The 13,446-nt window shown below is 44.1% G+C and overlaps 1 protein-coding gene across 2 annotated transcripts in view; it reads left to right on the top strand.

Annotated features, from left to right (window-relative positions):
- Positions 1 to 1,430: 1,430 nt before the first annotated feature.
- The window catches only part of JAK1 (Janus kinase 1), a 40,403-nt gene continuing 28,387 nt past the window's right edge, over positions 1,431 to 13,446 (top strand). Inside the window, exons 1-4 of one of the 2 annotated variants that reach the window (XM_075286669.1) lie at positions 1,437 to 1,528; positions 4,553 to 4,642; positions 5,620 to 5,716; positions 13,226 to 13,421. In XM_075286669.1, coding sequence (XP_075142770.1) covers positions 13,256 to 13,421 — 166 coding nt within the window. In that variant the 5' untranslated portion in view covers positions 1,437 to 1,528; positions 4,553 to 4,642; positions 5,620 to 5,716; positions 13,226 to 13,255. Of the gene's footprint in view, positions 1,529 to 4,552; positions 4,643 to 5,619; positions 5,717 to 13,225; positions 13,422 to 13,446 lie in introns of both variants that reach the window. The other variant, XM_075286668.1, reaches the window with a different exon arrangement.

Genomic DNA, 13,446 nt, shown 5'->3' with positions numbered 1-13,446 from the left:
CCATGCCATGGCTTCAGCCCTCAAACTACATCCCTTTCCATAGGCTTCAATGGACATGTAATCTGATATCTCATAGAGTTAACAGTCTGTCTTGGTCCCAAGATGGATTACCAGAAATTTCAGAATGAATGAATAGTTTAAGGGAGAGGGAAAAGAAAAAAAGACTCTTACAAGTGGAGAAAGAAGCATTTTACTCTAATAACATATATTGCAAAGTTTTTTATATTCACTTGTACTATTGATTTATGCAACCTTAGTGACCTCTGAAGAATCAGGACATTCTATAGAAGTACTGATGAGCCCTGATGTGAATAAAGTACTTGGGGTGAAAGAGAAACTTTCCATTAGCTCCTGCAGTTGCCGGCCCTTGTGTCTCTTCTCACTCACTGGTGTCCTGCTCTAACCCACCCCCCCATATGTGAGCTGCAGTCCATCTTGCTCCAACGAGGCAATTCAGCAGAATGTCAGTGAAGGAGACTTGATAAGTGGAGAAAGAAGGATTTTTCTATGACGAGATATGTGACAAAGTTTCTTATATTCATCTATGCTAATCATTCATGCAAAGTGTGTCAGACAATTATTGACTATTGAAGTCTCCTGGTGATCTGGGACATTATAAAGAGGGACCAGTCAGTCCTGAAGTGAATAAAGTACTTGGGGGAGAGAGAAACTTCCATTAGTGCCAGTAGCTCCTGGCTCACTGCTTTCATTCTCTAACTTCCCTCTCCATATGTGAACGGCAGTCCATTTCACTCCAGCAAGACGGATTCAGCAGCATTGTCAGAGTGAAAGTCAGGGGGGCCGGTTGGTGGAGAAAGAAGCAGTTTTCTTAGATAAGATATATTACAAAGTTTCTTCTTTTCACTTGCACTATTGATTTATGCAAATGTTTTTGAAAGGTTAATAACCCTGGAAAAAAGTTGTTGTTTGCTTAGACCTTGTAATGAGGGAAATTTCTAAAACAAATCTGCTGTGTGTGAATACATCCTTAGAGACTCCTGTGGGTATGTAAGTTGTCGCAGCTGCGCCTTGTCATTCACAGCACTGGATAGTAATGGCCTACTATTAACTCTTTTGGTGCAGGTCTGTATGAAGTGAAATAAGTGACTAACTAGCGCCTCTGACTACTCTGTGGACACACTGCACCTCACTGATGTTGTCAGGCATCTGTACACTGTGCACTAGTCCTTCAAATGTCATTTTGTGCAGCCTGTTCAATAGTGTAGAACTACAAGTCGCAGAATATGTAACTTTAGCTTGTCTGGATGGCTGGGACTTGTAGTTCTTCAGCCTTCTCAGTCAGTGCAGTGTCTATGCACATCTTCAGCGCACAGCAATGCTTCAGCTCCACCTTAAGAACTCCAGGCTGCCGGGGCTGGCCGCGCATGCGCAGCGCCCAGATCACTAGCTGGAGCTGTCAGTCAAGTGACGGGAAGCGGGGCCGCGAGCCGACTACTGACCGACAGCAGCTGTGAGGGCCAGCCACACCGGAGCGGGAGCGTGCGAGGAGGACGAGAGCGGCACCGGGGTGAGAGGAGGCGACTGGGGAGCGGGAGAGGGGGTGCGGGGAGTAGTGAGGGGGCGTCTATGGAGAATGAGGGGAGTAGTGAGGGGACGTCTATGGAGAATGAGGGGAGTAGTGAGGGGGCGTCTATGGAGAATGAGGGGAGTAGTGAGGGGGCGTCTATGGAGAATGAGGGGAGTAGTGAGGGGGCGTCTATGGAGAATGAGGGGAGTAGTGAGGGGGCGTCTATGGAGAATGAGGGGAGTAGTGAGGGGGCGTCTATGGAGAATGAGGGGAGTAGTGAGGGGGCGTCTATGGAGAATGAGGGGAGTAGTGAGGGGGCGTCTATGGAGAATGAGGGGAGTAGTGAGGGGGCGTCTATGGAGAATGAGGGGAGTAGTGAGGGGGCGTCTATGGAGAATGAGGGGAGTAGTGAGGGGGCGTCTATGGAGAATGAGGGGAGTAGTGAGGGGGCGTCTATGGAGAATGAGGGGAGTAGTGAGGGGGCGTCTATGGAGAATGAGGGGAGTAGTGAGGGGGCGTCTATGGAGAATGAGGGGAGTAGTGAGGGGGCGTCTATGGAGAATGAGGGGAGTAGTGAGGGGGCGTCTATGGAGAATGAGGGGAGTAGTGAGGGGGCGTCTATGGAGAATGAGGGGAGTAGTGAGGGGGCGTCTATGGAGAATGAGGGGAGTAGTGAGGGGGCGTCTATGGAGAATGAGGGGAGTAGTGAGGGGGCGTCTATGGAGAATGAGGGGAGTAGTGAGGGGGCGTCTATGGAGAATGAGGGGAGTAGTGAGGGGGCGTCTATGGAGAATGAGGGGAGTAGTGAGGGGGCGTCTATGGAGAATGAGGGGAGTAGTGACATAGTCTGTGGTTACTGAGAGGGTTGAGTATGAAGTTTGTTGGTGGATATTGAGGGGAGTAGTGGGATGGAGGGGACGGGGGTATCAGCCATTATTTATAGGGTTTAGTAGGATGAGGGTAGATGAGGAGTAGGACCAGTGTTTCAGGGGAGGCAGCAGCGGAAAGCTGGGTGTCTGAGTGACAGGCAGGAAGTACATTTTGGGTACAGAGGGAGCGGGGTAGTATGTAAAGGAAACTAGGAGGGGTAGTGGGTGTGTGGGCAGGGGACGTGGGTGGGAGGTGAGTGGGCACCAAGAGCGATTGTAGGTCTTGGTGAAACGGAAGAGAGTGTTGGGGAGGCAGGGGGGTTAATTAATTTGTGGGTAGGGGGCGTACTGGGTGCAGGAGCAAAGAGAGTAGAGGAGGGGGTGTAGTAGATGACTGCATACAGGGTCTATAGTTTTGAGAAGATGCCCGCCAGTAAAGGAAGGGTCCAGAACACACATACTATTTTGTCAGCCTGGCCTCCAGTTTGTGGGACCCATTGGTGCTATTAAGGAGTTTTCCTGTAAGGTGGTGGCAGATTTATCTATCCCATCTATCAGATTAGAGGTATGGTGAGGGGTACAGGAGTCGACTGAGGCAGCTGGGGTTAATAGGAAGTCTCTGTCTTACCCCAAGTGCTTTATTCACATCAGATTGTATTGCCCTGTATGACCCTGCTGATGCTTCTGAGAGAGGGATAGAGAGTTATGGAGCAGATTCTCCTCTACTTACTGTGTATTCTGTATACTTCACACCAGCTAGTCTCCGGCCACCAGCTCAGTGACAACTAAGAGACCCTGCAGAAGTAAAACTGCTAAAAATGCAGAATATAATCCATATGAGCACAGATATATTAGTGTTCCTCATGGTCACATACCAGGAGCTCATTTTTAAGCTGCAGAGAATTTCTTTCCTTATTATGATGTTGCCTCATAGCACACAGTGTGCGGTATTATTTACTTTGTGTTACAGTTCTCTTCCTCTGTCTGATGTTACTTCTTTGTTTCTGGCTCACAGGGTAAAGCTTTGGCTTGCGTCCTATTCATAAGCGTCAGCTATTGAACACAATATAACAGGCATGTAATAAGCGGTGAATATTCAGCAGGGTGCTAGAATTATGTTCATCATCCTCAGACTATAGTTCTAATTTGTCTGTAACCTTTATATCAAGGAGTAAGCTAGTTCATCCCAGGGGGTTGGGTCCTGCAGAGGGAATGCTTAAAGGGGATGTCCAGCTTTTACATGTTGATGACCTACCACCCCTTGGCTATTCTGTGAGATCGGCTGTTGCCGTTGATGATACTACACAGGGGTGGGGTTTGTTATGCTGTCTAAACCAGTTTTTTTGGCTGGTTTTAGAAGGGTCATAATGTGGGGCATCCCCTATCCTGTGCCTTACTCACCACTTTCTGTGAGGACACCTAGGCCTGACTTATTTATTATAATTTATGCCAGAAAATTGGTGACATACCAACTCCGACTAGTGTAGATTTCCATTCTGGTGCATGGGGGGGTACGTCTGATTTATTAAGTGACCAGAGTCTCTTGATAGCTCCAGTTAGGGCCTTTATTAAGACTGGCATAAGAAACGCCAGTCTTAGTAAATTCCTCCAATTGTGCAGAGAAAGAAGCAGACATCTGAGTCTTCTGTGTGGTGTCTGTATGGGAGTACTGTGGCTTCGCCTCCATGTAAGTGAATGGCAGCTGAGCCACGGTAACCCATCACAGCCACTCCACACTGTGCGGTATCACTTGCTTCCAGCTCCATACACTGTGTAGTTTCAGCACCCGCAGTAGCTGATCTGTGGGGGTGCTGAGTGTCATATCTGATGCTAATAACCTGTCCTAATGATAGATTGTTAATATCAGATCGGCGAAGGTTTGAAACCAGGTCTACTGCCAAGAAGTTATTCTGTGCAGAAGAGAACAGAGCCGGAAGCAGATAGCGCTGTTATCTGTGCAGTGGTAAGACCAGGTCATTGCAGCTCAGCATTCACTTGTATAGGGGCTGAACTGTGGCTGCCGAGAACATTGGGTTGGAAGGGGTTGTATCGGATCCCAACGATCTGATGATAATGACCTGTCCTAAGGATTGAGTTGTGTGGTTAATAAATACCCGCCATGTGTCTGTAACTTACTGACGTAAGACTGTTTTAGAGGCGCAAGAGAGAAAAAGAGAACATTGCAGACTTACATTGACGTCTATACTGGCAAAGTGGCAACCAACTGTGACCAAATATTCATCAGGTTTGGATATTTTGCAACTTTTGCACTTCAGTCGTGTCATGTTACAGGTAGCAACCACAATGGCAGGCAATACTTGCAATAATGCGAAAATGCAGTGTCACTTGACCAAAGCTGAATGTGGTTGGGAATGCAGTTTGACAGAAATAAAATTTCAGTTTCATGCAGCTTTCTCTCCAATAGTATTGATTATTAGAACCATTGATCCCTGGCCTAAATGTCTTGGAAATACACAAGTGCTTAGACAAGTAGCATTCCTCTTACATGGGCAGACATCTTGCAGCCTTGTTTGCCATACATATGTTACTTGGACAAGCACATTAATTTCAGTGGACACTGTGTAATGCTTCATTTCCCCCTGTGGCGGCGCTGTGGAGGAAATAAACACTTGCTGCAGAGTTCTCTTGCAGATTACAGCTGATCGTGCAGGGTCTCAACAGAAGCCCCTTGTGATCAGCTTATAGAGAGGGGTCCTAATAACAGGAAGGCATTGTCACTATACTATAGTTTATGCTCCTATTCGATGTGCAATATGCAAATCCCTTATCTATGCAAATCCCACTATAGACCTGCTAACAGGTGTCTGACAGTTGAATTTGGGTAAACAAATTTTATTACTTATTACTTTGATGGTCATGTGATCCTCCCCTGCGCTCATTTCTGGTATACAAGCGTTGATGTATCTACCATTTAAACAGGCAGCCAAAAACTTTGCCCTCTGTATCACAATGCCTGTATGGTCAAGTATCGGGCTTTACCCAACCATTGGTGCTCATCTGAAAGGCCTTCACTCAGGGCAAGCATGAAGGAGGAAAGATCCAGCCGCCAATGCCATCACAAGTTTTAAGGCAATACCGTCAAATTTGTGCTGGTACTGCTGCCGCTTATGGTTGCCAGAGTGCCTGGCTTATATATTCTGGGATGTTGGATGGATTGTTCCCGGACTGTAGTTAATGGCATCTTTTAATATCTATTTCTAGGTCTCGCATTTATTGGATGGAACCACGTGTGGAGATTACTGCCATGTAATTGGTTTTGCCGGGTCAATCGTGAACAGTCACCAGAAGAGATGTTTCTGTGAGTAATAAAATTTTTTTAATATCATGAATTTTATTAACCAAAACTGCAATTTTGATTTACCTGTGGATACGTCGGTGAAGAGATTAGCTATTGTCAAATTGTTCAGATAAACCATCACTCTATGATCAGTGGGGGTCTGACCTCTGGTCTTGGGCTACAGCGATGGTTTAGCACTGTGCGGCCACAAATTGCAAGTTATTGCCTCACTTTTTGGCACTGTCAGTGATAAGGAAGAGGAGGGCGCACACTGTCTGACCTCATCATCATCTTCTCAGATGGTAATAACCTTTAGTGTTTACAGATAATTCTTCCACTTAAAACTAGAAGCTTCTGTTTAAAGGGGGTTATCCATCTTTTTAAAATTGATAGCCTGTTCCTCCGATCGGGACCTCTACACATCACAGCTGTTGTGTGGAGCGTGCAGCTCTTGGCATTGTTTACATGCCATGCTCACTCTACACTGCCCACTTTTTAGTAGTGACGGTTATCAGTACTGCAGCGGTGTCGCATTCAAGTCTATAGGACCCTGCTGTAGTATCCATAACCACTACTACTAAAAATATACAATACTTGGGCAGAGCAGCTCCCAGCTTGAAACCAATTCTAAGAGTTGCATGCCCTGGGAAACAGCTGATCTGCAAGGGTCCATCTGTCTGACCCCTTTAAGTATTTTGCAGGTGGATTTTGACATGGAGTCCACTTTAAAATCCGCCTGCAAAAACGTCTCCCATTCATTTCAATGGGAGTCACTTGCTTTTTTTTTCCCCGCTAGTGATTTTTTTTCATCTAGCGAGAAAGAAAGGCGGCATTCCCCATCTTCATGCGGATTCTGCGGCTCAAGACACTCTTCTGCTAATCAGAAGCGAAATGCCGCAGCAAAAGCCACATGGTGTAAAAGATTTTTGCCGTGTGAACTTACCCTAACACCTTCCCACCTTCTGAAGGAATCGTATATAACATTAAGTGAGCTGTTTCCACCATCAATTATGTTCTGGTTAGAGTGGAGTAACACAAGATTATAGTAATTGTTCCTAGGAGCTTTATACACACAACAGTGGCAATTGTTTAATAAGACTGTTTGCAAATTTGTCTTATTGGGGATGTGAATTAGATAAGCCACATGGCCGCCCCTGTTTACTTCTACTGGAGAAAGACTTTCAAACTGTAAGAAAGATGTAGCCATGGATGCAAGTGGCTTGTGTTCCTGATGATATGACTAGTACTTGTCAGAGGTCAGATAGCCAGTGCGCTGCTGCAGCCTAACTTTATTTGGGTATTTTCTATTAGTTTCCCAGGATCTAAAAAAAAATAAAGTAGGTCCTGAAAGGTCTAACTAGCTGATGAAACCTCCGGCATTGCACCCCGATTCTAGGAGCTGGCATAAGAGGTGTCCCGCTGATCCGACCCTGATCATAGATGCTTGGCATGCGCTGTCACCAAACAGGAGTGTGAATTCTGTCTAACTGTGAGGTTTATTGTGTCATCCGTCCGGTCTTTCATCTTTTTCTCGGTCTACAAACCAATATGTATTAGAGAGACGACAATAGGTTTAATCTTTTTTAGGTTTACATGTCTGTGTCCCAGGCATTGTGCAGGTTACTTTCAGTCTAAAGGTATTATGAGGTTAACAAATAGGTCTTTGCCCCTTCCCTCCCAGAAATAGCAGCAGTTTTATGAAGGGGCTGTTTCTGACAGTCAACAGAATAGGGGTTGACTGTAATACCAAACAGAGACCATAGAGGTGCTGTTTATTTTTTATTTTTTTTTTTTCTGGTGAGGGTCCAATCCTTGTGATCACTAATGATTAGTTCTTCTAAAACACCACAGCGCTGTCGTGACAGTCCTGACACCCCTTTAGTACATATGGCTATGTCTACTACTGTAATTCAGCAACTTGCATGTAAATGGAGATGAACTCAGATTAAGCTGCAGTGTCATATATATGCAGGGTCAAACATTGCAGCCCCTTCGTTTTGCAGGGGTCAGAAATGACCTAACATTGGTTAGCTCATGACTGATAGCCCCTGGAAAATCCCTTTAAGAGGCAGCAATGTGTTCTGCAGGGCTCTTCAAAAAGTAAAGCTTCATTGGCTGTGCGATATCCAGAACCCTTATGTCTTTTGGCACTGAGAGCAGCTGACATCTTATTGGATATACTTTATATTCTCTTTTGATTTTTTGTGAGAAATGCTAAGATCATAACCCTTACTACTTTGCATAGTGTGTCATACAATGTGGAGGATAAGGAGACATTACAGTAGAGACCAGTGCTCTCCAATCTGCAGATTTTCAGCTGTTGCAAAACTATAACTCTCAGCATGCCAAGGGAAATGAAGTTTTGCAACTGCTAGACACAGGTTGGAAGCCATTGCTGCAGACTGAGGGCAGAGGTGTAGTGTCAGTCCCACCTGTGTATGAGGCTCATATGTAGCCCGTGTTACCTGTGCCCTCTGACTACTCCAGTTGTACCGTAACATGACTTGTACAAGTGACTTGGTAGGTCATTGTTCATATGGACCAGATTTAATATTGTAGTGAACGGTGGTTTGTATATTGTGTTTTCATCCAGATACTGAAAAACTGGTCTAGCACTTCTTACTGGTGAGGGTATTCTACAATGGTAACTTACGGTTGTGTACATTACTTCTGTCTTTATATACCCACTTAACAGGGAGCTGAGCTGCAGTACTTAAAGGGGTTTTGCCACGAAAAGTATTTGTCCTATATCCATAGGATAGAGTATAAAGACCCAAGCAGAGGGGAATCTGACAGATGGAACCCTACCAATCCTGTGAATGGGGGGTCTGTTCCCCCACTGTGTATTCAGCGTGGCCGCAGCCAGGATATAGGATAAGTCATCAGTAAGTGATCCGTATTAGATCGGTTGGGGCCTGACATCTGAACTCCACCCCGATCAACTGATTTGCTTTCTGGAAGCCATAAACCAGGTATATGGCTGGAACTAACTTTGCTCCTATTCGTGGTGTTGGAGGCCACGGAGAACAGCTGATTGGTGGGGTTGATGAACCCTACAAATTGTACAGCGCTGCGGAATATGTTGGCGCTATATAAATAAAATTTATTATTATTATATTATTATGAGTGTTGGACCGCCACAGTTTTGATATCGATGGCCATTAATAACATAAACTCTCCAAAGCCCAGAAAACTCGCTGTAACAATGATAACACCTTCATTGGTAAATCCTATTACAAGTGTGTAGCCAAATCACTACTAGTCTGAGCTGCTGTCTTCTTCAGGGCGTCATCACTTTGCTTTTGATTTTTGCTATGTAAATGTCACAATATAATTACATTCTGTTTGTGACCCAACAAGCTCTGTGTGAACAGGGATTTGGGTTTAACCAGGCCTGTGGAGTTAGTGAGGCGACGTCCGATTCTGACTTCTCTGTTTTTCTACACAATGATTTTGACGACTTCCTACATAGCGCGCTAATAATGACAATAATTGTGTAATAACCACTGCTCAGGAAGCCTCAATATATATTAGGGGGCCAGCCAGTCCCTCCAGAATCAGCAGGTACATCTAATGGCCAGCATAAGGAAGAGGAGAGAAGTATGGAGAGGTGAGAACTGATTTGTGAGGTCACTACAACTTCCCATTTACCACTGTGTTTTGGGTCAATGGAACAGAATCTGACACCTATCGGTGCATTTCATCCAACTCCTACCAATACAGGCTCCAGTTACCCAGATGAGGGAGCGCTGCAGCATTAGAGGAGTGAGGTATCTCTGTAGTATAAAAAGTTTTGGAAGGACAAACTAAAGAGAATTTACATTATAGCAATGTCTTATCGGGGTGGCAATCTGCGGGTGTTGTTACTCTTCTTATATGAACATCTAGTAACCTTACTTTACTTCCACCCCTCATGAAACAAAATTATTTATAGAAATAGACGCTATAGACGTGCTATCGGTTGCGGTTACCATTGTGGTGCATGGACAGATTATAAATAATATCTATAAAAATAACATTTTTGCACAGGATGACTGATAGTGTGCATGACTTGTGTCTTTGCTGTTCTTTGCAATGCACTACCCCTAAGCATTGTATTAGATTTTCTTGGCATGTGTCTTTTAATACATCCACTTAAAGGGGTTGTCCAAGATCTAGGGGCAAAGGAAGGCTATGCTGCAAAATATCTGAAGGGACATTGCTTAATTGTTGTATCGCTTGCTGCACCGCTGCCGCCACCAGGGCTTGCACTCACAAGTTGTTGTTTTTTTAGTTTGCATTTGCCCTATTTTTTATGATTTCTGTCAGCCAGTCTGCTGGGTCCTATATGCCTCCAGATCCCCCTCCACCTTACAAAACTCCTGTATGTGCCCCTGAGGCATTAAAAAAGTCACCACCATTATGATTTTATCTGGTTACGATTGCAGTGACGTTATAAGATCATCCAGTGTTATAAGATCATCCAGCGGCACCTCATGACCTGTATGAGGATGTGTGACCCCGAGTAACCATAAAATGTTCTGTTGTAGAGAGTTGTTAACATCTTGGAGGAGAAGACGCTGCTGGAATTGTTTCCATCTTTCACATCCTGAAATACTTGTAGTTTGACGCTCTGCGGGTCCATCTGGAAATGATTTTCCGCTGGCACTTTCTTACTCTGCTGCCCGTGAGAAAGTTGTATGTGTGGTATGGACCCTGCATCAGATCTTAAGGAAACCGGGATCGCACTAGAGGTTTAAAGGGATTTTTCTGACTGTTGCGTATCCGACTACTAGTCTAGGACCCCGTCTGGTCATGACAAAGGGGACCAGTAACTCTGCCATGTTAATAGAGCGGTGGTTCCCATCCATGGCCACCACTTCATTCACTTCTATAGGACTTCCAGGACGGCAGTCTTCAGTCTTATTGGTGACTGGTGCCCTTTTAAGTTCTGTGTTTTTTCATCATATCCACGCTCTCTGCAAAGTTTAGAAGAATTAAAATTAGTCACCGGAAAATACCCGCAGTGGTTACACATCAGCCATGATCTGCCTGAGAATGCATGAAAGATTGCAAAACACTGGGAGGAAATTCTAACACGAGAAGAAGAAGTTTGACTCTTCATGAAATTAAGCTGAACTAGATTTAAGTGAAGCAAATGTGTCACTGCACACAAAGCCTAAAGGGGAACTCCGGGACTGTGTCACAGTTCAGCAGCTCGGCTTGTTCTCCATAGGTCTTAACTCTTCCCTGTGTTGTTTCTACAGCTCCTGTGTAGACAATGCACGTCCATGGTGACAGGTAACAAACCCTGCCGAGTCTGATGTTGCCTTCTAAGGCTCGGTTCACACTAAGGGATATGGAAAGGAATCAGTGGTGGAATTGCAGAATGCTTCAATGTAGCAGAGGACAGCTACAAAGCAGTATGACTGCACAGGAACTGTATGACAACCTGTTGTAAAGATGCTTCATTTTTAGCATTCATGTTAGTTTGTTTTTTTTTGCAAAATTGGACTTTGGACCAAGGTGATAAGTAGCTGGGAACCTTCCTCGTTTCCTTTTTTTTTTTTTAACACACTTTCAGCCTTATCTCAGTTTACAGCACTGCTTCGAGTAATCTCATTTAAATAGTTGCTCGGCAAGGGAACGACTTGGTCTCTGGATAGGCCCAGGTAAATAAGGGGTATAGGAGACAAAGGCAGTGGCCGCCATGAATAGAATTTCCAAGTCATCAGTTTATAATGACAGGAGTCATCATACCAAGGAGAGAAAAAGCACAAAGTTAATAAAGTACCAGCACTGATCTCTTTAATAGTTCATAATATATGCACCGCCAACATAAAATATACACGACATGATAATATATAAATACATATTGAAAACAATTAGTGGGTGGAGGACATGACAGGGTAGGTTCAGTGTCATCATATACATAGAGATATATATATATATATATATATATATATATATATATATATATATATATATATATATATATACACATATATACAGGAGACAGGCGGTATAAATGAAACCATCATTAGAAAGCGATATAGGAAGTTCTTATACTTCTCCCTCCGGCTAAACCCACTCCTGGATTTGGCTCAAACACTGCAAAATTTGCCGTGACAAAAAGTAGATTGTTTGCATTGTGTGGCCTCAGCCTTCCAGTACTTGGTAGTAATATCTGTATAAAAACCCTACAAGTGTGCACAGCGAATATACAGTAACTAGTAATTTTCTAATATTAATCTGGTATTGTCATGGTGGAATTAAGTTCCTCCTATAAAATTCCTCATGACCTCCACCTCATCTTTTGATCTGCTTCGTTTCTGGACACTTGGGACTGTTTTGTAGCAAACACCGAAGTCCTGACACAAAGTGATGGATTCTGGTAATACAATATTTTTGGCTCATTATGTTTGCATAGATATGTCATGCTGCATACACTTTGCTGAACTGGAACGACTTGTCTTGTATCTGTAGTCTTCATGGCTTGGTTCTTGTGCATGCAACAGAAACCACGTGTGCACGGTTTGTATGACTTTTATGGCATACATGTACAGAATTGGTCAGGTTCTCTAAGAATCTGCACAACTATTTTGGTGTGGAGGATAAAAAAAGGTTGCAAACTAGTGTTTGTGACTTTTCAACTCCAAATAGTGCCAAGTGGTGGTTTTACGTCACTCTTGCCTGCACCAAACTTGCTGATGTGCCATAAATGTTAATAGAAGTCTATGCAGACGAGCCGGTGTAGATTTCTGCAGAGGTGCATGGGCTGACGGATCATCAAGACCAATGTATAACATGCCAGTCTTGATGTATCTGCCTCACTGTTTTTATGTCTTACTCTGTGAACTTTGAAGCTAGTAAGGAAATCTGGCATTCTGCGTATCTCTGTACAGGAGATTTCGTCTAGTCTAGATTGCAACATGTGGTTTGTTACATTCTATTTCAGTAAGTGTATTCAGTGTTGTTTCAGAGCTGCTGAGGTTATTCCATGTGGAATCAACATCCACGACTTTGTGTTTGGCTCCTATATATAGTAGATCATACTTGGGCTTAGACATCCTGAAGGTTCAGCCTATAAGGAGATCACAAGTCTTTGTGCTGCGAGTCTCTGCATCTGTTTCTGACTGATCGAAATCTGGAAAGTTTCAGATGACCATTAACTAAGAAGGTCGCACCAACCACACCAGCGATCCGACCAGTGACGTCTCGTGTAGACAGTGGAAACAGAACAGTAGTGCTTATGTAGATATTTTTTGGAGCTTTGATATTGATGGCGCATCCTAAGGTATTACGTTCTTCCTTTCCTCTCCTGCCTTCGCCTTGTTTGCTCAACAGAATTTTTACAAGGTGATTTATCCTAATTATACCCCCTCCTCTCCTATCCCAGGGCAGAGACCCAGCTCATCTGTGCACTAACCGGCTGCTCGTTGATCTCATCAGATGTCATTAAATATTCTACATTTTGCATTATGTCACTTTATCTTTCCTTGTATCTATAGCTGATTCCTCATGCACCGTTCTTTCTTTTTTTTCTTTTAGCCTTTGAATGTGACGCTAGATTCGACAGCGATGGCTTTCTGTGCGAAAATCCGAAACGCCAGGAAGTATGAAGTAGATGCCGCTCCTCCCAAAGGGGTAGAAATACATTTTTACCTGTCAGACAAGTCACCAATCTTGTTTACCGAAGGAACTTATACAGCGGAAGATTTGCTCATCGAGGCAGCCCAGAAATGCAGTAAGGCTCTATTAACCCTTATGTG

Source organism: Leptodactylus fuscus, chromosome 9 (genome assembly GCF_031893055.1).
Source record: "Leptodactylus fuscus isolate aLepFus1 chromosome 9, aLepFus1.hap2, whole genome shotgun sequence".
Classification (NCBI taxonomy): domain Eukaryota; kingdom Metazoa; phylum Chordata; class Amphibia; order Anura; family Leptodactylidae; genus Leptodactylus; species Leptodactylus fuscus.
The sequence above is the reverse complement of the archived record's forward strand: the minus strand, read 5'-3'. Positions and strand labels throughout refer to the sequence as shown.